The sequence below is a fragment of the Pinus tabuliformis genome, chromosome 3_1 (genome assembly GCF_031772625.1).
Source record: "Pinus tabuliformis cultivar Carrire ecotype Pingquan chromosome 3_1, CPIR1, whole genome shotgun sequence".
NCBI classification, from domain to species: Eukaryota; Viridiplantae; Streptophyta; class Pinopsida; order Pinales; family Pinaceae; genus Pinus; species Pinus tabuliformis.
Window position 1 is genome coordinate 285,897,175 of NC_142301.1, and position 24,835 is coordinate 285,922,009.

Below are 24,835 nucleotides of genomic sequence, written 5' to 3' on the forward strand. Positions count from 1 at the left end.
GAGGACTAGGATGAAGAAGTAGCCAACCTCGTGAGGAAACTCAAGAGAGGAATCGACAAGTACAAAGGTAAGCTCCCTCTAAAATGTTTTAGTTGTGGAAGAATTGGTCATTTTGCTTCAAAATGCCCCTATGCAAAACAATCTGATAGTGATGAAGAAGATGAAGCTCCCAAGAAAAAGAAAAATCAAAAGGGGAACAAGAAACAAGGCAAAAAGAAAATGCCTAAGAGAAGCTTCTACTCTAAGGAAGACAGTTTTGCATCTGACAGTGATAGTGATAGCGACAGTGATTCAGAACAAGTATTGTTTATGGCTTTTGAAAATGAAGATGTCCCTGAGGATGAAGAAAATGTGGAAGGAGAAGTTGACCTGAAAGGCGAATTGATAAGTGCTCTTGATGATTTGAAGGAAGAAAGGAAAAATGTCAAGAAATTGAAAAGGGAACTAAGTAAATTAAAAGAACAATCTGAGGACTCTGAAAAGATCATCATCAATCTAAAAACACAATTAGAAGAAGCAAAGAAGATTGAAGAAACACTCAACAAAGAATTGGAAGAAAGCTCCAAGATGAGAGAAAGACTAGAAGCTAAAATAGTCTCCCTTCGAAAGGAAGCCCAAAAGAAAAATGTTCAACAGAACTTCATGAACAGCTCAAAACTACTGGAAGAGATCATAGGTAATCAAAGGTCATATGATGACAAAACCGGGTTAGGATATAATACAAACTTTGTTAAGGGATCAAGCTCCATGACAGGGAAGGAAAATGAACAAAAAAAAGATTGTCAAAATTGTCAAAGAGCCCATTAGGAAGCAACAGTCATTTCCAACTCAAGATCAGCCAACTACAAGGATGCCTAAGCAGCAACCAACTAACAACCCGCAAGAGGGTTCATGGAGAAGTGCACCACTCGGAAGATTCTCTTCCTCCAAGTATCAAACTATTTTTCTTGGCATTTGTTACTCTTACAATAATTTTGGCCACAAAGCTATAAGATGCAATGCTAGAAACAAGAGAATTTATGAAAACCGTCCTCTGAACAACTATGTCAGAAGACCTCGTGAAGATCGCAGTCAAAACTACAATAGTTTTGCATTACTGAACAATGAAGCAGAATGCCAAAAATGTAATAATTTTGGACATGTCGCAGAAGATTGTCAGATGGGCACTCCTTTGAAAGAGACAAAGTCAGGATTCAATGCTCCTTCAAAAGTTTGGAAAAGGAAAGATGAGATATGCAGCCTTTCATTCACTGCAAAATGCAAGAAACATGAATGGTTAATTAACAGTGGTTGTTCAAAGCATATGACAAGAGACAAGGACAGGTTCATAGACTTGCGAAAGACAAAGATGGAACAGTGTCATTCGTAAATGATGGATCATCCAAAGTTTTGGGGAAAGGTACAATTAAGCTTGGAAGTAAAGGTACCAAGGCAGAAAATGCCTTGCTCATTGAGAACTTGAATCATACTCTGTTAAGCATGAGCCAGATGTGCGACCGGGCACACAATTCTTTTCAACTCTAAAAGGTGTGAAATAAGAAAGAAAAAGACAGGTAAAGTGGTGGCTACGGCATCCCAAGGACATAATAACTTATATTATCTAGATGAAATTGGAAAAGAAACATGTTGCGTAGGAAAAGAAGATGAAAGTTGGCTATGGCACAGAAGAATGGGTCACATTCACTTTTACAGTCTTGTTAAGGTCAACAAGAAGGAAGGAGTTAAAGAAATGCTTGAAATCACAAAGCCAACAAATGCCATACGCAAACATTGTCAGCATGGAAAACGGACTAGTGTCCAATTTAAGACAAAGGAACATTCTACCTCAAAACCATTGGAGTTAGTGCACACCAACTTATGTGGACCCATGGGAACTAAAGGGATGAAAGGTGAGTTATACTTCATATTGTTCATTGATGATTACACTTGAATGACAACTATCAGTTGCATTAAGAAGAAATCAGAAGCTTTTAAGAATTTCAAGATATACAAAGAAATGGTTGAAAATGAAACTTATATGAATATAAAGTGCCTAAGATCGGATAAGGGAGTTGAATTTACATCTAAAGAATTTCAGCACTATTGCAAAGAACATGGCATAAAAAGTCTCAGCAGTCAAGACACCTCAGCAAAATGAAGTCGCAAAAAGAAAGAACAGGACTATAGTTGAAATGGCCAGGACCATGTAAAATAAAGAAATACCTTTTGGGTCCAAGCAATTGAAGCCGCAGTTCATATTCTCAGTTCTGAACAAAGGAATGTTTAGGAGTAACAGTGACAAAACTCCTTATGAATTATGGAAAGGAAGACCAGCCAATGTCAAGCACTTCAAGGTCTTCGAAAGTAAATGCTACATAAAGAGGGATGACCCGAAGATTGGCAAGTTAGATTCTCGAGTGGATAAATGCATATTTGTCAAGCACTCCACCAAAAGCAAGGCATACAAGTGTTATAATCTGAAACTCAACAAACTAATGGAAAGCATCAATGTGACATTCGATGAAGGTTGTAGGACACAGAACAGAGAAGATTCAAAAGAACAAGAAACAGAGGAACCAAGGAAAGAGGAGCCAGCAAAAAAGAAAGTAGAGACCGAACAGCAAGCACCTTCTAAAGCACCTAAAAAATGGTACTAGAAAAATCATCTGTCGAAACAAATAATTGGAGACATAAATGCAAGAATTGGAATCAGAAGAAGGCAGCAAAGCAAGCACATGTGGCAGAAGAAAAACATTATTCCTTGTTATCCACCTTTGAGCCTAGCAGTTTTGATGACGTTAGCCACGATGAACACTGGGTCAAGGCCATGAATGAATACCTTGATCATATTGAAAAGAATGACACATGGGAACAGGTGCCAAGGCCGATGGACAAAAATTTCATAGGCACAAAATGGGTCTTCACAAACAAGATGAATGAAGATGGACAGGTTACCAGGAATAAAGCCAGATTGGTCTGCAAAGGAGATGCATAGGTGGAAGGAATTGATTTCGAAGAGACCTTCACTCCCATAGCCAAAATGGAAGCCATCCGAATGTTTTTGGCATATGCTTGCTCAAGAGAGATCAAAGTATATCAAAGGGATGTCAAATCAGCCTTCCTAAATGGAGAATTGGAAGAATTTTACATAGACCATCCCAAAGGATTTATCCTTATTGATAAGAAAGACTATGTCTGCAAGTTAAAGAAAGAACTATACGGTCTCAAGCAAGCCCCAAGAGCATGGTATGCCTAATTGGACAAATATTTGTAGAAGTAAGGTTTTAGAAGAGGAAGTGTCGAGAGCAACCTATACATTAAGATCGAATAGGACAGCTTGACGCTCATAGAAGAATATGTGGACGATATCATTTTTGACAGTGATGATGACAGGTTGAGTAAGAAGTTTGTCGGTGACATGCAAAAGGAGTTCGAGATGTCCTTGCTTGGAGAATTGACTTTCTTCTTAGTACTTCAGATTTCTCAGGGAGAAGATGGAATATTCATCTCTCAATCTAAATATATCAAAGACATGTTGAGGAAATTTTGAATGGAAGATTGCAAACCAGTTAGCACTCCCATGGTGATAAGATGCAAGCTAGGATGATGAATCTAAGGAAGTTGACCAGAGATTATATAAAACAATGATTGGTAGCTTATTGTATGTGACAGCTTCTAGACCAGATGTGATGCATGCGGTTGGACAGGTTGCACAATTTCAAGCAACACCAAAAGAATCTCATATCCTTGCTATAAAAAGGATCTTCGGATACCTTAAAGGAACAATTGATTTTGGTCTATTGTATCCTAAAGGGAATGAATTGGTTATTACAGCTTATATTAATGCAGATTGGGCAGGTTGCGTTGATGATCGCAAAAGCACCAGTGGAGCAGCCTTTTACTTAGGTGGATGTCTTCTGTCGTGGTTGAGTAAGAAGCAGTTTTTAGTTTCTTTATCCACAGCGGAAGCAGAATACATAGCAGCAGCAGCATGTTGTACTCAGGTCCTCTGGATGAAGCAAACGTTGCAGGATCTACAAGTGAAAGTTGATGAGCCCATTGCAATGTTCTGTGACACACTAATGCCAAAAGTGTCTCCAAGAATCCTTTCATGCATTCAAAAACAAAACATATTCCTATTAAATACCATTTTTCTATGAGTAGGTTGCAGAAAAGGACATAAAGGTGGGGTACATTGGGACAAAGGAGCAAGTAGTTGACATCTTCTCCAAACCTCTACCTTGTGTGACTTTTGATTATCTTAGGCAAAAGCTTGGGATTTTACCAAGCTCACATTGATTTTCATCTTTTTCAGTTTAGATTGATGTCAAAGGGGGGGAGAAAACAGGTCAAGAAGATCAGATGCATGGAGTCAGGGGGAGCATTGATTGTAGGGGGAGTTTGTGTGTTGCCATCAATGCCAAAGGGGGAGATTGATGAACTATGGTTGTCATTGATCTCAACCCACGCAGCAGTCAGTGGAGCCCCGCCTTTAAAGACAAAAATGATAAGGAAATCTAAGGTCCTTTTGGTCAATATCACCTTCATTGGATTCTTCTCGTCATGTTGATTCTGATGGTATGTGGTACATCTCGCTAGCCCTCATGGTTTGAGAGATATGTTTGTTTAAAGTTGAAAGCCCCAATTTAATATAAGTTGATCAAAAAGCCTTCTCATTAAAAATCAAATTAAATTTTATGAGGGCATTAGAATTTAATTTCGAAGTTAAGGGATCAAAAATTTTGGATCCATTATTAAAATTTAAATTTGAAATAAGTTTTTCCCTCCAAATTCTCAAAATCGACTACTCTAATTTGACCTCTCCAAATATTATATAAAGGTACCTTAACGCAACTAGTAAGCATAAATTATTAATGCTCATCATTCAAGTGAGAGTGCCCTGAAATTTTTCAGCCCTGAGGTGTTGTTGAATATTTGACGAGAGGCTTGTTTGGGAAGGGTTCTGTTTGGTGTATGGTTTCCTATTTGGTTTCGCTAGACTCCTCTTCTCTGTAGCCTATAGATCAACGAAGGGCTTTATTGTTTGTGCGGGATTACTACAATTTTCCAAGGTTATTCAGCCTTTCTTTTGAGAAGACCAAGGATTGATTTATGCAAAAAATTAGGGCATCATTTGGCACAAACTCAGAACATTTTGTGATCAACAGACGAATCAAGAAAAATGATTGAGATCTGAAGCTATTTTGTAAAGCATCGTTTATCTACTTGTATTACTTCTGGAAAGTTTCATTGACTACACGTCTATCCTGTACGCAGAACCTAAACTAAGGCGATCTATGAAGCAAGGAATCAAAAGATTATGCCTATTGTATCATTAAAGAACTAATTTGTTGACCAAGCGAAGGTGATAACTCTTGACTATCTTGGACATTCGGCCCTTCTTTTGAGCAGACCAAAATACATCTATTTATGCGCATAATTTGAAACGAAGCTTGACAACTATTCAACCAAAGAAATATTTTATTTTCTAAGAAGAAGATCTCTGCAATGTTCATTGATCATCGGCCCTCTCTAGGGCAAAATATCTGAATGTTTTTATCGGCATGACGGACCCTTTCCAAATCTGACCGAATCCATACAGTCTCCGCGGCCATGGCTACTTCCTTTAGGCGAAATTACTGAGCATCTGTGAGCAAACAAAAAGTCAGTTCAAGGATTATGTTCTGTTCATTTCCTGAGATCATCAATACTTGTTGCAAAGTCTTTTTCTATTCTGCAATCCTTCAAGGCTTCCAGTCCTATTAGGGTTTGTTTTACACACCTAATGCAATCAATGGAAGCGGTTTGATTCTGCCTATAAACCCAAAAATTGAAAGAAGCAGCGAAGGTACTCTTACCCAGGTTTGAAAGTAATTTGTTCACTGTGTCTGAATTATGAAAGATCTTAGAGCTCTGACTGTAAATTGAAGACTTGTCTGTATTGTCTTCCTTGTTTGATCATAAACTTAATCCTTGATACCATGAATAAACAAGGTTCTCTAAGGGACAGAAGTACATTATGATAACATTCTCCTCTGGAGACAGTATTAAATATCTATATAAGGATTTTATTATCAGTTTAAGAGTTTCGTCATTATATTTGTGGCAGCAGTATGGACTATGGCCTTTATTAACTTGGGCTTCAATGTCAGTAGTTACGGTTTGCATCAGTCTCATCATTGTGTTTTGCAGTTTTAAGGTTTAGGGATCTTATGTGTGTTGCATCCAAGTTTGACGAAAATCCTAAGTTGAAGAAAGTTTGAGCTTCAGAAACACATCATTCTCCAGCAATACAGATTTCACAGTAAGGATGATTAAAGAAATTAGCTTGTTTAATTTTTAGGGTTCCAGTGCTATATCATTTGCAGCAGTTTATTCATTCATTGTCCCTAGTACAAGAGCCCGTATAGTTGGGTCATTTTATTATCATTTTCAGGGTGGTTGGGTAGTGTTAGGCAGGAAAGTCACCTTCAGGTTGTAGCCTGAAAATACTTCAAGGCGGCAAGGTGGTGCTAGGGCAAGTTGGAGCTTGTAGGGTGTTGGAGCGTCCTTCTACTGGGTGTTGGTAAAATAGGGTGTAAGAGCATCCTTTCAAGAGTTGGAGCTGCCTGATAAAATGTTAATTTTAGGTATGTTCTATGCTTAAAGCAATTTATTTCAATTTTCACAATTAGTTCAATATCTTTCCCAAATTAGCAATCACATCAGCATAATATTAAATTGCAGATAGAACATAAACATAAATCGCAGAAGACAAGCCAAGAAAAGAGGACACAAGATGTGGCGCTAGCCAAGGACAAACCTCAATGTGGGGAAACCCTTGATCAATTCTTCTTATATGTTCTTCAATAGTTCAATAGAGAGAGAGAGATAGTACATTTATAACAGAAATCAACACTTTGACTTATCTAAATAGAAGCATAGATCATCTCTAAGAAGATGGTACATGAGATAGCTGAACTCAGTTGAAGACATGCTGCTCCAACTGATTCTCCAAGATGACTCCATCACCATGCTGCACCTATCATTGTGTTGCACCTCATCATGCCGCACCTCACTGTGCTGCACCATGCTGCACCCATCATCACTATTTTGCATTTCATCATGCTTCACTAATCGTGACTGTACACATCATTGTACTGCATCATGTACCATTGTTGTCCCATGTACCATTGCTACACCATGTCCAACAACACTGATCTACACCATGTTGCACCATTACTTCTGTCATGCTGTCACACTGCTTTTGCTGCTGGCTATGGCCTATGGCCTAGCCCAGCAGCAAGATAGACTATGATCCCACAGTCTTAGGATACACACAAGATTGTCATCAACATGTACAATGTTGATCTATGTGTTATAGGAGCTTCTTCTCATCAAGATAGGGAGGTTCCTCATTTTTGTAGCAGTTCCTTTAGCCAATGTAGTATAGCCCTTCTAAACTGCTGATAAGAACCTCTTGTGATAGCGATTAGGATCTCCTCATAAAACATCTGAAGAGACCTCTCCTTTCAGCGTGGGTGATCTTCAGGACTGTGGCCAAGATGTGCACCGAAAACACATTCTAAAAACTGTTAACTTACAGTAGATAGGTGGTGTCTAAGTCTGTGTTTGTTGATGTTATGACAGTGACTGGTTAGGGTATATTTGACTACTGTAATATCCCCTAATCAACCACCAAGACAACCCACCTTAGCTGTGGCCTACCCGTGGAGAAGTGGTGGCTCCCTTCACTGTTGTTCTGGGCATAGACAGCCCTAATACACCCTACGTTGCCCTCCAAACAGCTCGTAGGGCTTGCAGCCTACACTGCCCTTCACCAAGAGTTTTGCATCCAAGAACACCTCCACGCAAGCTGAAACAGTTTGCCCTTATCTTAGCCCTCTAGGGAGTTACCTCGGCCTCCCTTACAACAAACTCGGCCCTAAAACAACCCTCTTTCTCCCACGCAGGACTGCCTCTACTTGCTGCGGCTAGGGCATGATAGACCTGCGGCTAGGGCAGCATGTATAGGCCTTAGATCTCCCTTGCTAAGACTACGGTTTGACATCCTTTAGACAGCCAGGTTAGGGCAGTGTATGAGGGCCTCCTATCCCCTTTTGCTGCATCTAAGGGTGTCTCAAACCCTTCCAAAACAGCGTATAGATTAGGGCATGACTGCGATTAGCTAGGGCATCATAAGACTGCGTTTAAGCTTCATGCTAAGGCTCATTTCCTCCTGCGTCTATGGCTTCCTCCTCTTAGACTTCTCTTCCACTAAAACCCAAAACAAGTGGAGAGAAATCTATTAGAATATATCTCTATTTAGTAATGCTCAGTCTTTTAGCTGTTTCTATTTTTATTCTTTTAGCAGTTTCTTAGTTGAAACTGTTTGTTCTATATTCTACATAGAAACCTAATGTTTCTATTATTGTAAATATCTTTGTATTATCATTGAGCTGTTTGCTCCAGGTGAATTAATTCATTCAATATTCTTTTACATGCGTGTTTCGCACTGTTTTATGGTATCAGAGCACAGGTGTCTTTCGAAATAATTTTTCACTGTTTGAAAAATTTTGTTTCATTTCGAAATTGCTCTTTAGGGATCTGGATTTTTTTGGTATCTGGATTTTTTTTTGATATCGACTGTGACTGGAGCGGAAACCGAAGTTGAAAAATCTGCGTCCAAAGCTGAAGCGTTTAAAGTCGAAGCTGGCCAGGGAATCGTGAATTGAATCCGGCTACTTTTTTCTTCGCCTGGCAGCTACTCAGCACGTATCTACGGTGGAATTTTTCGACACATGTGATCCAGGTGTTTTTTTTTTTTTTCTCTCATTCAAAACGCATTTGTTTTTTTTTGAAAAACGGAGTCGTGGTCGTGGTTTGAAAGTCGTGGTCGTAGTTTGAAAATCGGAGTCGTAGTCTGCGGGCAACAGTCTTTGTTCGAAACCCGTGGATATATATCTCCTGAAGAGGTTTGGTATGGCCGTAAGCCTAAGATCAGTCATCTCAAAGTATTTGGCTCAGTTGCATATGTTTGGATTCCAGCTGCTAAGCGCTCTAAGTTGGATTCCAAAAGCCAGAAACTCGTGATGACAGGGTACAGTGATCATCACAAAGCCTATAGGCTGATAGATATAGCCATTGGTCGTCTTACCTTCAGTCGGGATGTAGTCTTTGATGAGGACAGAGGATTCTTTCAGCAATGTTCTGAGGATCAGCCTCACAGTGTTCTTCTTCCAGTCGGTCCACCTGATGGGAGGGATGATGTAGCATCAGTATTTGATAATACTCTATCTGAGCTTCCTCCAGAAGCTAACCCTCCTCTTGCTGTCCCTATTGCTCTTGAGCCTTCTCCACCTCCTTCTGATATTGGTTCCTCTGCTCCTGATATTGGTTCTTCTTCTCTTCGGCCAAAATGGTGGGCTAAAACCATAGGTGATCTCCGGGATGATGAGCTCCTTGAAGGTAGAACTTCTAGACATAAGAACAGACAACAGTCTACAGTCAATTTTGCTCTTATGGCTAACATACACAGTATTTTTGAGCCTCAAACCTATTCAGAGGCTAAGGGTACATCTGAGTGGGAACAGGCTATGGAAGCCGAATTCCAAAGTCTTCAGAAGAATCATACATGGACACTTTCTGATCTTCCTGCAGAAAAAAAACCCATAGGCTGCAAATGGGTGTATAAAGTGAAATACAAAGCTGATGGAACCATAGACAAGTATAAAGCTCGTCTTGTGGCTCGAGGGTTCTCACAGAAGGAAGGCATTGACTATGAGGAGACTTTTGCTCCTACAGCCAAGATGAGTACCATAAGGCTTGTGCTTGCCCTAGCAGCTCAGTTCAATTGGAAAGTTCATCAGATGGATGTAAAGAGTGCTTTTCTAAATGGTGATCTCCAAGAAGAAGTCTACATGACGCAGCCTCCAGGATTCAAGGTTGCTGGTCAAGAACAGAAAGTGTGTCGATTAGTTAAAGCAATCTATGGATTGAAACAAGCTCCTCGGGCTTGGTACATGAAAATTGATCGGTACCTGACAGATCAGGGTTTTCAGCGGAGTCCATCTGATGCAAACCTGTATATCAAGCATACTGGTGATGATATCTTGTTTGTAGTTGTCTATGTGGATGATCTTATCATTACTGGCAGCTCTGCACATTTGATCCATGGGATCAAACAAGATCTATGCAGAACTTTTGAGATGACAGACTTGGGACTTCTTCATTACTGTCTGGGGGTTGAAGTGTGGCAGACTGAAAATCAGATCTTTCTTTCTCAGTCCAAGTATGCCAAAAATCTTGTGGAAAGGTTCAGAATGCAGGATTGCAAACCGGCCACGACTCCTATGGAACCAGGGCTCAAACTTTCAGCACAGTCATCCTCTCCTCTTGTGGATGAAACTTTATTCAGGCAATTAGTGGGCAGTCTCATCTATCTTACTGCTACCAGACCTGACATCAGTTTTGCAGTAAGCTACATTTCTCGCTTTATGTCAGCTCCTAAAGCTGATCATTGGATAGCAGCAAAGCGGGTGCTACGATATGTGCGTGGTACTTCTGATTATGGCCTCTTATATACTCGCAGCTCCAATCCTATTCTCAGTGGCTACACTGACTCTGACTGGGCCGGTTCGGTTGATGACCGTAAATCTACAGCTGGGTATGTGTTTAGTCTAGGATCTGGTGCTGTTACTTGGACTAGTAAGAAGCAACAGGCAGTGGCTCTCTCCTCAACAGAAGCAGAGTATCGGGGAGCAGTTAAGGCAGCCTGTGAGGCAGTTTGGCTTCGTCGTATGCTTGCAGATATGCATGTTTTTCAGACAGGGCCTACTTCTTTGTTTTGTGATAATCAGGGAGTGCTCAAACTTGCCAAGAATCCAGTCTTTCATGAACGAACAAAGCATGTGGAAACTCACTGCCACTACATTCGACAGCTGGTTGAAGACGGCTCAGTTCAGTTGCACTATGTTCCCACAACAGAGCAGCCCGCCGATATTTTCACCAAGCCTCTTGGTCCTGATAAATTTGTAAAATTTCGCGGGTCTATTGGTGTTGTAAATAGATTGAGCATTAAGGGAGGGTATTAGAATATATCTCTATTTAGTAATGCTCAGTCTTTTAGCTGTTTCTATTTTTATTCTTTTAGCAGTTTCTTAGTTGAAACTGTTTGTTCTATATTCTACATAGAAACCTGATGTTTCTATTATTGTAAATATCTTTGTATTATCATTGAGCTGTTTGCTCCATGTGAATTAATTCATTCAATATTCTTTTACATGCGTGTTTCGCACTGTTTTAAAATCAAGAGTGAAGTGTGTTCAAATGACTATCAAGTCATCACCTTTTATACTAAAAAGTTGAGCACACGTTGGGGTTATTTGGTTGTTGACCGACCTTGACGAATTGTCCCATAGCACAAATAAATTCATATCTCCATGAATACTTATTGGAATCGGATGATCTTTAGATCAATCCTGCACCTCTAGATGAGAGGGATCCAAGAAAAATATCAGCTACCATAAATAAGATGACCCACATGGAGTTTGGCCCTAGTTGCCAATTTTAACATAAAACTAGAACCTAAGTTGCACGAAACGGGGAAACGGAAACGAGTTTCCGAAACGGGAAGCGAAACGAAACGCAACCTCCCCAAATTTTGGAAACGGGGAAACGCGAATATATATAATAATATATATATATATATATATATTAAAAATATATATCTCTTGGTCTGCTTAGAATCTGCCCAAACCCATGAGTCATCACATAATGAGTCAGGCTGCTTAGAATATAACTTTAGAAATGGTTTCTAGAACAAGCTGGAAACCCTAAAAAAATTTTAAAACAAATTAGAAAAAAAAAAAAAAAAAAATTAAAAAACAAGTGTTTTTTTTTGGGAAACGGGGCCCGTACGGCCTGGAAACGCGTTTCCGGCCGTACGGCCACGTTTCCATTTCGGGAAACGTGGCCGTACGGCCGGAAACGCGTTTCCAGGCCGTACAGTACGGGGAAACGCGTTTCGTTTCGTTTCCCCACGCGAAACGCCCTGTAGACCCACGTTTCCTGCAACTTAGACTAGAACGCTTTTCTAGAGTATTAAAGAGTTGGGGCTTCCCTTCCAGCTCAAGTTGAAGCATTGATGTACTCAGAAATTATTAGAGAAGTGTTCGGTGGTTTTTCTTCTAGAAGGGTTTCCACCTAAAATTTTGGTGTCTACTGTCTTTGATTTTGTGCACTATTGATTTATGGTTTTAATCTGATAATGAAAATAATTAATACTCTAAAAAAGAAAGATTAACTAATTGTGAGTGATATACTTATTCACCCCCCTCTCAGTATTTCCAACAGGGTCATTAAGTAGCCCAACACTCTGCTTTGGATAAGCAACGCTGCATCAACAAGGTCACAACCTCTCTCTAGATTCTAGAATGGGTAAAACGGCTTCTGCAATGTTACTAAGAAGGGAAGACAATAATCTCTCAAGAGACCTTTGCTATTGTGATAAAAACATAATCATTAGATCAAGTGAAAATCAACAATCATTAGTTTACAATAACATAAATCTATCATATTGGAAAAGACCTAACGTTGGGGGCACAACAATACTTCACACAAAGCTCACCTTCAAATGTCTAAGTAATTCAAGTCTTGTAAACATGTTACCTCCTTATGTTAGGGATGGTTAGATGGATAACCCTATTAGATGTTTCCATCCCCCGAGGGGAAATGACATGTCCCAAGATATCCATCAATCCATAGGTATATGTGAAAATGGTGGCAACAAAGTGAAAATGACTTTAGGGTAGGGTTTCATAGCCATGTGGCTAGATAAAGGAGGTCCAACATGCTGAGTGTATAGATATAAGGAGGGAGCAATCATGGAGGCATGAGTTAAATCTTTCCTCGGCCTACTTTTTCCATCTAATTGGTGCACCTTTTACTTCTTTACGATTTACTTTGATTTGGGCGCATAGTTCATGAGCTCAAGCTTGCTTTTTTGAGATTTTGCATTTAATACCCCTTAATGATAAGTCAATTTATCGTTCATCAGGGTTGGGACAATACAAAATATCCTTTTAATAAATGAAGCATCATGTACTTAAGGAACTGAGTGATGGCTAATGATGGGAGTAGAGCTCCTGTTTAGATTTTGCCCATGTGCTAATCAAATGTCCTAACCATCTTTTGCATTTTATCTTTTTCTTTCTTCATGGCTTTCTTATGTTTTTTTTCTTTCTTTTAGCTACATCAACCTCCAAGACAAAGTTTTCTAGCCCAAACTCAAGGATGATGATGAAAGGGTGCCAATCCCCATGACCAATGACCACTAGCCCAAAGAATGGAAATGAATACAGGGAAAGATAGTAAGTGGTACATATCAAATATCATGGGCATGTTGCTTCAATCAGAGGCTCCCCAATAGTGCCCCTCCTAAAACCCTATGGCCTTAAAGGAGGTCCCACTAGACTACAACCAAAAACTAAGCTCCCAGGTGAAGTGAGGGAACAAGAATACAATCAAGATCGATCAATCATCCAGACCACCACTTGACCCATATTAATATGCTCAAAACACTAAGTGAAAGCACATGAATACAAAATGGTTAAAGTACCCGCCAATAGATGACCCACCTTTCTTCAAGAAGGAATGCTAGATGGGAAAGAGAAATCTAATTGGAGGTCAGGTATCCTTGATACCTATTAGGTTTCTTACTTTCACGAAAGGTTCCTCGGGGTGCAGCATGTCCTTCAGCATCATCAAGTAACCCCTTAAGCCATGAAGGCCTCTTCCTAGAGGAGGAAGGCTCATATGGAGGAGGATCAATCGGATCCATGGGTTCTTCTACATCAGGCATTGATTCATCATCCTTTTCTTTCGGTTCCCTGGTGTCGGCTTCTTGAGAGCTCCTCAAAGTCGGAAGATTGATCACCTTGCTGAGAGCCATATCTTCGTCAAAGGTGACATCATGACTAATTATGACTTCCCTTTGACCGGCTACATAGATTCTATAGCCTTTAGTATTTTCACCATAGCCCACGAAAATTCCCTTCTTTCCAGATGCTCCCAATTTATTTCTTTTCTCTTTCGGCACATGAAAGTATACAGGGCTTCCAAAAATTTTAAAATGAGAAACATCAGGTTTCTTACCGGTGAATTTTTCTTCAGGAGTCTTGGAACCCAATGCTTGATGAGGGCATCGATTTTGTACATATACGACAGTGTTTGCAGCTTCAGCCCATAGAAACTTAGGAAGACTTTGATCATGTAGCATGGCCCGGACAGCTTCCATAATTGTGCGGTTCTTCCTTTCTGCCACACCATTTTGTTCAGGAGTATATGGTGTAGTAGTCTCCCTCTTGATGCCAGCCTCTTTACAAAAATCATGGAACTCATTAGATTCATATTCAGTCCCATTGTCAGTTCTTAAGATCTTGATCTTCTTTTCGGTTTGATTCTCGATTAGGGCTTTGAAGTGTCGGAACCAAGGGAACACTTCATCCTTCTTTTTCAAGAAGTATATCCAGGCCTTTCGAGAATGGTCATCTGAAAAAGTGAGATAATATGAGTATCCTCCCAAGGAGTTCACAGGCATCATACCTGATATGTCTAAGTGAACTAGTTGTAATATATCGGAGGTCTTGCTTTGACTTGAAGGGAATGGTCCCCTTTTGAGCTTTCCTTCGGCACATCCCGGACATACACCTTCTTTCTCTACTTGGAATTCAGGCATCCCTGTTACCATCTGTCTTACATCGGGTAGAGCTTTGTAATGAAGGTGGGCAAACCTCCGATGCCAAAGTTCGGACTGAAGCGTTGTGTCACAAGACATGACACCTAGCGGACTTCCACAGACTTGATATAAAGAATCAACTCGAAACCCAAGAGTGAAAGCATCTTTAACATTATTTTTCCATATGCGTATCTTACCATCGCTGAAGGTTACCTTATAGCCTTTGTCTTCCATTGCCGAGATGGATACTAGGTTCCTTTTGAGGTCAGGTGCATTTAATACATCCTAGAATTTCTAGCCTTCTTGAATGCTTGTCCTGTTCCTTGATTCCCAGCTCTCCTCTTACCTTTGCTGTTGAATTTGTCATTCCTTTGATTGCCATCAAAGGGATTTCGAGTTGCACCACTACATACTGTACCATGCTTCTCTAATCATGATTATCATCATGCTGCCCATGTCCATGATTTTATCCATCATAATGCTGCTCAAACTAGTGTGCATCATCATCATGCTATCCTATATGTCCATGATCTCATGTTGCCCTTTATGTCCATGATCTCATTCATCATGATGCTCATGATCTCATACATAGTGACTTGCTTTATCGCAAATGTAACATCATCATTTTCTTCTAGCCTTAGGTCCAGCCTTTCCTTTTGATTTAGTCCCGGAATTATTTCTTTTCTTTGCATGAGAAGAAAAGGCAGCAGGAGGACCTTTAGGCATGGGCATTTCTTGCACTTCTTCCCTTGTTTCTTCTTGAATGCATCTAGCCATTAATTCCTCGAAACGGGGAATTACATTATAGTTCAAAAGAGTAGTCCTGTACACATACCATTCAAATGGTAATCCTCCGAGAGTTGTGAGTGCCATTTCTCTGTCAGTAATGGCTTCCCCAATAGATAGGAGATCGTTCTTGATCTCGGTGATTCTTAAGAAGTATGCTTGCATACTTTCATCTTTACCCTTCTTGATTTCCCTCAACTTATTTCTAAGAAACAAAACTTGATTTGCTTCATTAACTTTAAATAAACTCACCAGTCTGTCGTAGATTTCCTTGGAGGTGTCTAGATCAGAGATATAGGCCACCAAGCGCTTGTCGATAGAGTCCCGGATGATCTTCTTTGTTTTGACTTCTCCATTTTTCCATTTGTTCCAGGCAGCAGCAGATGCATTTGATGAAGGCTCAACAATATTGCCTCTTACATGGTCCAGCACTCCTTGATCTTCAAGGGTTAGATCGATAGACATCTTCCATCCGTGATAGTCAACTTTCTCACGGAGCTTGTCTTCGGCAGGAAAGAGTGTTGAGGACCCCATAGTTCTTTTAGGATAGCCTTGCCAATCTTCTCTTCAATGATTGCTCTTGCTCTTGCTTGGGCTTTGTCTTCACCTCAGCTTTGATACCATGTTAAGTTATGGTATGTTCTATGCTTATAACAGTTTACTTCTTTTTCTTATTATATTCCACCGATTAGCAATCACATGTACATAAAGTAAAGTGCAGATAGAACATTAAACGATCGACAGAAAACAAGCCAAGACAAGAGACAGAAGATGTGGCGGCTAGCCAGGGACAAACCCCACAATGTGTGGGGAAACCCTTTGATCAAATCTTCTTTTATCTTCAATAATTCAGCAGAGAGAAATAGTACAATAAATCTGATTCATATCAGCAGTAGCAAACCCTAGATCAGTAGTATCAGCATTAGCGGCTTCATTATCAAACTAGGGCAGACCATATCTCACAAACCGACAGTCAGATTGACTTCATTCCACCACCAAAAGTTTCGGCTTCCAGAGGAGGTTCAGATGAACCTACAGCGCAGTTCAGATGAGGAGATCTTCTAGGCCATGCAAGTCAATCTTTGCTTCTGCAGTTGCAGCTTCAGTTTCAGCAGTTTCCGGCTTCAAACTAGGGCAGTCGATATCTTGCAAACCGTTCGTCGGATTGACTTCATTCCACCACCAAAAGTTGCGGCTTTCAGAGGAGGTTCAGATGAACCTACAGCGCAGTTCCAAAGAGGAGATCTTCTAGGCCACGCAAGTCAATCTTTACTTCTGCAGTTGCAGCTTCAAATTCAACAGCTTCCGGCTTCACATGTGTGAGAGAGAGAGACCCATTTCAGCGCAGTAGAGAAGAGACTCATATCTGCGCAGTAGAGAGAGAGAGATGTGATGAGATGAGTGAGTCTAAATGAGGAAAAGTCCTCTTATAATTATACACAACGTTGGTGGGTGAATAGATGCGACTGTTGGGCTTCTGAGCCTACATGAGTTGTAGGTCGGCTTGATAATAATTCCATAATAAAAAAAAATTCATATCTCCATGAATACTTATCGGAATTGGATGATCTTTATATCAATCCTACACCTCTCGACGAAAGGAATCTAATAAAAATATTATTAGCCATGAATAAGATGACCCACATGAAGTTTTGCCCTGGTTGCCAATTTTAACAAAAGATGATTGGTGTCTCTTGTAAGTTGGTGCCTACAAAGTAATTGAAAAGATTGGTGTCTCCTACAGGTTGGTGCCTGCAAACCAAAGGGGATTGGTGTGACGATGTCTCCCATGGGTTGGTGCCTACAAATTTCAAAATTGAGGGGATTGGTGTCTCCTGCAAATTGGTGTCTGCAAATCATTGGGAATTGGTGTCTCCTGTGAATTGGTGCCTACAAATTTGAAAATTGAAGGGATTGGTGTCTCTTGTAGGTTGGTGCCTACAAATTATTGTAACAGTAACTTGGTGCCTACAAAGAATTATTATTTAAAGAAGTTTTGTGGTTTTCTCCTGAAAGGGATTCCACGTATATTTGGTGTTTCATGTTCAGTTGATGAGAGTGATGCTTTATAGTGTTTTGAATGTTTAAACAAGTAAAATATTGTATTATACTAATTCACGCCCGCCCCCCTCTTGGTGTAATTATGAATCCAACAATATCATCCCCGTGGTGGGATCAAACATGGGGCTCACTAGCTCAACAAGATAGTTCAATATAGTCAATGTTCACAATGGCTTATTCAACCCTTTCCACAGTGAGATCTAACAATATCATATATCTACTAGGACAACACTATTGTTGTGACAATCTTCCAAACCCTTGACACGCAATTCCAAACTTTAACACTTCACACAATTGTGAGTCTACATTAACTCCCACCCTTCTCACACAGTTGTAGGCGCAATCCTTCACAAAGGAAGGTTTATTTTTACAATTCTTTGCACAGTTGTAGCTTGACCCTTCAAACACAATCTTGAGCATTGGAACAAGCATACAGAAGCATACTTTGATAGCCATCTTCCATTGTCATCTCCTCTTGGATGTAATTGCAAACAAAATGATCACAGATTCTCAGGATCATAGATCCACAGCAATATGCCACAATGTCCTTAGTTTGCTCATAACAACTGCTCAACGCCTATTTATGTCTCGCTCCAGCAAGGTTTCACCTTAATAAGTGCAATTTCTCTCTTTCTTTTCCTCAAAGCCAAGTATTTATAGGTATTTTAGACATAAAAATAGTAGATAATTGTCTAATCATTAGATTGAGTGCGATGAGATTGGGATGTGTTTATAGTGGGCCATCTATATTTATGACAGATAGTTGAGTGCATGCCACATGTCGTGACTTGTAAAGTTCAAGAAAACCCCATTTTTCATTGTACTATGTAGCAACCAAGTGTACTATAGTCTATACCTTCTTTCATTATATTTAACATCAAAATCTCGGCATCATGAAGATTACTTTATTTCCCTCATGCAGCAATTTCTCTCTGAGGTCCCATCAAGGTACATTTATTAAATGAAATTATGAAAAGTTTACACAGCATGTTAGTTTTACAAGCTCAAAGTTGGGGTATTACAGAAAGTGCATTAAGACAAGAGTTCACCTTTACAGTTCCATCTGCAGAGCTCACAGCATGATGAATTGATGATCGCCCAACCTTCCATCCCGCATTCTTAAGATCCTCCCGAAATTTAAGTGGTACTGATCACATTTGTGCCAATGAAGTGGACCTGTAAGCTTTGATCAAACATCGACTACAAACCTAGCACTCTGCATCTTTATAAAAGAACAGATGCACACAGTAAAAGATTTTAATGAAAACGTTAAAAAAGCGTCAAACTATTTTATTATGTTTGCAAGCAGAAAGGAATCAAACTGAAAAGTCCACAAAATAAGATTAAACGCTCGATAAATCTGTTCATTTCAGACATCTTAATGGCAAGTGATCTGAACACATTCTTGATAAAGAAATGTTTTGAAAATATCCAGTGGCAACTTTTGAAATGTTCACTAATTTCCGTACAAGAAGTAAACCTAAGGTTTGGACATCAAAGTATGGCTCAAAAATGCAAGCTTTCATGCGCTTGCTTCGTTAAGCTGCTGAGAATCCCCACAACTAAGTGTCTTACTCTATATTTCACTGCCAGTAAACTAAAATCAGTTCAACGGTGCTAGATGGATTGAAAGGAAACATACACTGATTCTGTTCATCAAGGTCTTTGAGCTTCGCTTTGTAGAGTAAATCATGTAGTTGTTTTCCTCGGTATGTTTGCTGTAAGAAAGCAAACCAGACTTTCAATTACAATACATATATAAACAAGGAAGATCAACTTAACCACCCCTAATGATAATACATACATAAACAAGGAAGATCAATTTAACCACCCCTAATGATAATAAATATATAAACAAGGAAGATCAATTTAACCACCCCTAATGATAATACATATTGCATAGACTTCTAGTGTTAATATTACATTTAGCAACAATTCTGAAAAAAAAGGGAGGGGATGAAGTTGCTTGGAACACATGCACATAGAGGCTGCACATAATGTAGGAACAGAGTACTTACCTGGCCCAGCTCCTTGGCTAGTTTTCGGAGTTCACCTTCTGATTTTCCCAATAAGAACTGATCCTTCTTATTACTATTATTGGTTTTCTGCTGCTGTTCATCAGTCTGAGGACTGGAGGTGAGCAGGGGAACTGCGCTGACCGCAAGGCTTAAATTTCTTGCTGCGACGTGAACCCGATATGTGGAGATGCTAAGAAACGGCGATTGTGTGGTGTGAATGCGGTGGAAAGTAGTACAGGAATGAAAGGCGCGCCATTGCCATAATCTGTGGGAGGCCATAGGAGTTGCCATCGCCATGAAAGCAGGTGCGGCTGAGAGCTTCAGTTGAAGATTTTCACATGTCTGAATCTTCAATCTTGACTCTACGAATGTCACGTGGTTTATGGTTTAGGGCATGAAGATATATTTGGAGTGGTGTATATTGTTTTTAAACGAAGTCATGGTATCAGAGTATAGCTTTTTCGGTTCACAATTTACATTGGATTTGTCAAGTTTTGTACCCAAACTTTCAGCACTTATATAATTTTGATCAACTCCCAACATGCATATAGTATTTCGGGTTATCTTAACCCTTTTTAACCCTCTTTGTGAAGAGTAATGTTAGAGTTGACTGGGATATTCAAGTAGGAGAAATGTTGAAATTATTTTTAATGAGAGATTCAGTGAGAGTCAAAAGTGCAATTTTTTTTATAATGGAAAATTTTAAAAATGGCACTTTCAAAGATTGCATCTTTTTAGAGACTTGATAGATGTTTATTTTTTTATTTTTTTAAATGCATGAACTTCTCGAAAAAAAAATTGAATACATAAAATAAAATAATTTAAACATGCAGTTTTAACAAATATTTACTTCACCCGGATGCGGGTGAAATAAATGAGATTTAATGATTTATCGGACAGACGGACGAGCATGGTACTACCAGATGCAGACCAGCGTGACAATCCAGAAGTTCATTTGGTTCATGAGCGCGACAATCCAGAAGTTCATTTGGTTCTTGATGGATATTCTGCAGAGCAAAAGATTTGGCATGCTCTATGTATTTACTACTCGCCTCGTCCAAGGTAAGGTGCTGGCTATTATAACCATGGCGCTCTAGGCTATCCTTCCCACTACTAGCGTTCCGCCTTCTTGTCTCTGGCCGAAGCTGGATGCAGGTCTGTGGGGCAGGTTGGTCTCTGAAAACAAAGGTAAATTCTCTGTGTGCATATTGTTCTCTGTTTATCTCAGGCTTGGGATAGTTGTGTGTTTCGATAGTAGATTTGTCTCTGGAATCATTGGTCAGCTCTCAAATGCCCCTGCCATTCGACCTGTGCCGCTCTCCCCGCACTTACTGGCCTACTGTCTTTGTCTAAAGTCGTTTCCTGTGTTGTATAACTACTCTCTTGTATCTGCCTCTGATTTCCTGTGTTGTATAACTACTCTCTTTTATCTGCCTCTCCTTAATCTCCTCATCATGGTACGCCATAGTATGAGAAGCCGTTTCGGGGGGAGTCGTGGAGGGCGTGGTAGACCGCAGGCGGCCCGCTCTGTGAATCCTGCTCGCAGACCAACTCCGTATCATGGGTTTCAGACCAATCATTTTACTTTTCAAAGCAATCTTAATAGGCCTGTAATCACTGCCAATATCACTATTCTCTTCTCTGAAGAAGAATCTCCGCCTCCAATTAGGGTGCGTATGATGTCTGAGCCTCCTCAGGGGGCTTTCAGAGAGGCCGGTAGTCAGAGCAACATGCAGGTAATGGAAGGGGAAAGCCTGGAGAAAGGTAAGGGGGAGAAGCTTGAAAGGAGCGACACTCCCAGTGCCTCTCTGCCTCTAGATGCCGCTGGCCAGAGGAACTGGGAAGATAATGATAGTGATTTGCGTCCTCTGTTGAGGCACCCAGGCGACGAAAATGTTGGATATGATGATGAATGGGAGGATAATGCTTGCCCGGTGGTGGAGGAGCCTCAGAATGAGGACGCAGCAATTTGAGGCCATCTGGGCCCATTCCATTTCGGTTTTGTGGATGACTAATATGATCAAGTTTCGGCGGTTATGGATGCTGTTCTGGTTTGGCCTCTTCAGACAGCCTCTTATTTCTCTCCATGATATGCGGCAATGTAAAGATCTTCTGGAATTTTGAGCAATGTTTTGGTCTCGCTCTCTGGTCATGCACTCTAGACAGACAGTTATATCACCTCATCTTCATGTTATCTTGGTTAATTCTTGGTGTCTATATCTGCACTCTTGCTTATGGTATTTGGTTTTCCTTCACCTAAGATAGTTTCTGATGTTCTGAGTGCTCTCGGATGATGATTCCCGAGGCCTCGACCCCTTGTATTTTTACTTTGTTTTACAGTTAATAAAATTAGCATTTGCCGAGAAAAAAAAAAACAAATATTTACCTCATTTGAAATTAATCCTTAATAATAAAAAAATTCAAAATGTAAAATAATGATACTTGAAGTACTATAACAATAAAAAATAATTTTCTAGTTATTTTATATAGTATTTGAAGTACTATAACAATAAAAAATAATTTTCTAGTTATTTTATATAATATATAGAAATTTTATTATTAACAATCTTTGCCTCGCCATGGGCTATAGCCTCAAGTTTGACTATGCATTATTTTGCTGTGTTTTTACAATTTTAATCAAAGTTTCGGGAAAATGCTTAATATTTCTATTTTTGCATAAATTTAAAAATAATTTTTGAATTTTCAATAAATGTTATTTCTAATTTCTCATTGGTTGAGGAAGCTCTAATGGGACATAATTCCCCTAGTGAATGGTGTTTTATTTTCATTCTTTTCAAGTGCTTGACAATTAATTTTGTGAGTGGTCATTGCGTTGGTGAGTGCTTTGACACTAACATTATTATGTTAATACTCTACTCAATGATATCGGAATTGATGTGGTTGTAGGACATTGTTATGTTAGTGCTCTACTCAATGATGCAAGAATTGATGCAGTTGCAGGTTGTTTGCATAGGCTCCGAAGGGGGGCTGAACAAATGTAGAATCAATATTATTATGTTTCCTTTTGCGGAAGACGGAGTATGTGCGAGAAAACTGAGGTTCTTTGCATAGTGAGTGTTATGACATTAATCAACGATGTAGTAGTTGGTACAGTTTTGTTGTGCGGAACTTTTATTATGCGGAGGACAGAGTATGTGCGGGAGAACTTGGAGTCTTTGCATAGACGGGGGTGTTATGACATTGACGGGAGTGTAGAGGGAGCTAGTATCATTTTTTAAACAATTATCGTAATCTTTGGACTATAAAAGTTATTCTTATTGTGCAATATGAAATAAATTTTGTTTTCAATCCATGTGACATGCAGTTGTAGGTTTTTTGCATGGGCGGGGGTTGCTGAACAAATCTTCAATTAATATTATTAACAAGTATGTGTGAGGAGACTGGGGCTCCTTTGCATAGATGGGGGTGCTAAATAAACTATGTTTTCAGTTCATGTGAAGAAGAATCGTTGTGTTGTAAAACGAAGTGAGTCAATTCAATATTTGCATTGAAAGGAACTGGTACATGTTAGTCATTGGTGTTAGTTGAGTTCCTTATTCCCAAAATGTGTGGAAAGATTTGTGCAAGGTTTATTAAAATAATAAATATGAAAATCTCTTTTTTAATTATTATTTAAGAACGAATTTCGCAACTATGGAAGTAGTTGTGCGAAGGGAGTTGTGCGAAGGTGGTTGTGCGGAGCTGACAGTTCTGAGGAAGTGCGTATGGAGAAAAAATGCATGTGCATAAAGCTTTGACTATGTCGAACGCTTGTGAAAAGTTTATTAAAAGTTATATATATATATATATATATATATATATATATATATATATATACGAATCTCTTTTTTAATTCTTATTAGGAACGTATTTCACAATGTATGCATTAATTAATATCAGTTTTGAATGTCAATGACTAATCGAAGGGCATTACTGAGTGTGGAAGTAGTTGTGCGGAGGAAATTTGTGCGGAATCAGGGAAGTGTAGAGGAAACTTTTTAATTGTAATGTGTTTTGATATTAGTAGATTGTGTGCAAGGGCAGTGCTTATTTTATTATTAATAGATTCTACTAAGTGCGGAGGTTCATATAATGAAAGCTTGAGATCTTTTTGCACACAATGGACTATGTTATTCAGAGGAAGCATGTGCAGAGAACAAATACATGTGCACAGAGCTTTCACTGTGCTGAAAGTTTTTTCCAAAGTTTATTAAAATAATAAATATATAAATCTCTTCTTTAATTCTTATTTAGGAACATATTTCACAATGAAATCTTCCTTCCCACCATATATGGGACCCATATCAATGTCAATGATTGATCGAAGGGCATTGTTGAGTTTGGAAGTAGTTGTGTGGATGAAGTTGTGCGGAGGTGATTTTGCATGTGCGATGGTTATGTAGAGAACAAATCCATATGCAGAATGAGGGATGTGCAGGATTTGAGCCGAATGAGGGAAGTGTGGAGGGATCTTTAAAATTGTAATGTGTTTTCAACTATTTTGGAGTTAGTGCACGTGCAATTTGATATTAGTAGATTGTGTGCAGGAGCAGTGCTTATTTAGCTTTAGAGTACATATGCATTTGTGTTATTTTGAAAGTATACGTCGTATTAACATTTTTGTTATAACCCTTCGGGATTTGTCGTATATAGTTATGATTAAGTATATAGGTATGGATTAGGTATTTCCAATTTTTTTATAGTTATGGAGACATAATTGTCTCTTTAAATTATAAATGTAACCTTCATTGATTAATAAGACAATGTAGAACACAACATTTTGGTCATGGAATTCTCCAGACTTTATAACAATGGTATCAAAGGTTGGATCAAACTCCATTAACGACCCAGAGAAATTGGTTTGAATGGTTTTTGAAGAGCGGTTGAGCGGTTGCATGTCATATTCAAATTTAATGTTTGAATTATTGACCAGCAGGCCATTGATTCGACATTGGCTTTTCCAGGGCATGGTGATGCCCCTAACCAGTTCGACTTCTTGAATCTCCCAGGCATTATCGATGGTGTCCTGAGGAGAGTCGGTGGTGTGCAAAGGTGAAATCGTTGTGATTGTGGAGGCTCTGCGGCGTTGTGGCAAAGAAATACTGCCAGCGTTTGGAGTGTTGTATAGCACCACCTTGACTTCCTTTTTGCATAAGCCTATAGTTGATCGAACTTGCCACATAAATTGTGGAATTTTCATAGACTACCACAAGTTTGAGGGCCAACCACTATGTTGAAGACCACCACATTGGAAAGAACTCATGTGAGGTTATAC

At 39.4% G+C, this 24,835-nt stretch overlaps 1 protein-coding gene across 1 annotated transcript in view; it reads right to left on the reverse strand.

The window, feature by feature from the left end:
- Positions 1 to 20,045, reverse strand: part of LOC149186907 (Radical SAM superfamily protein) — an 83,682-nt gene extending 63,637 nt beyond the window's left edge. The window contains exons 1-3 of the mRNA XM_089411223.1: positions 19,561 to 20,045; positions 19,185 to 19,260; positions 18,592 to 18,689 (exon numbers count right to left, since the gene is read on the reverse strand). Of these exons, the coding sequence (XP_089267349.1) occupies positions 18,592 to 18,689; positions 19,185 to 19,260; positions 19,561 to 19,857 (471 nt within the window). The 5' untranslated portion in view covers positions 19,858 to 20,045. The remainder of the gene's footprint in view (positions 1 to 18,591; positions 18,690 to 19,184; positions 19,261 to 19,560) is intronic.
- Between the last annotated feature and the right edge of the window lie 4,790 nt (positions 20,046 to 24,835).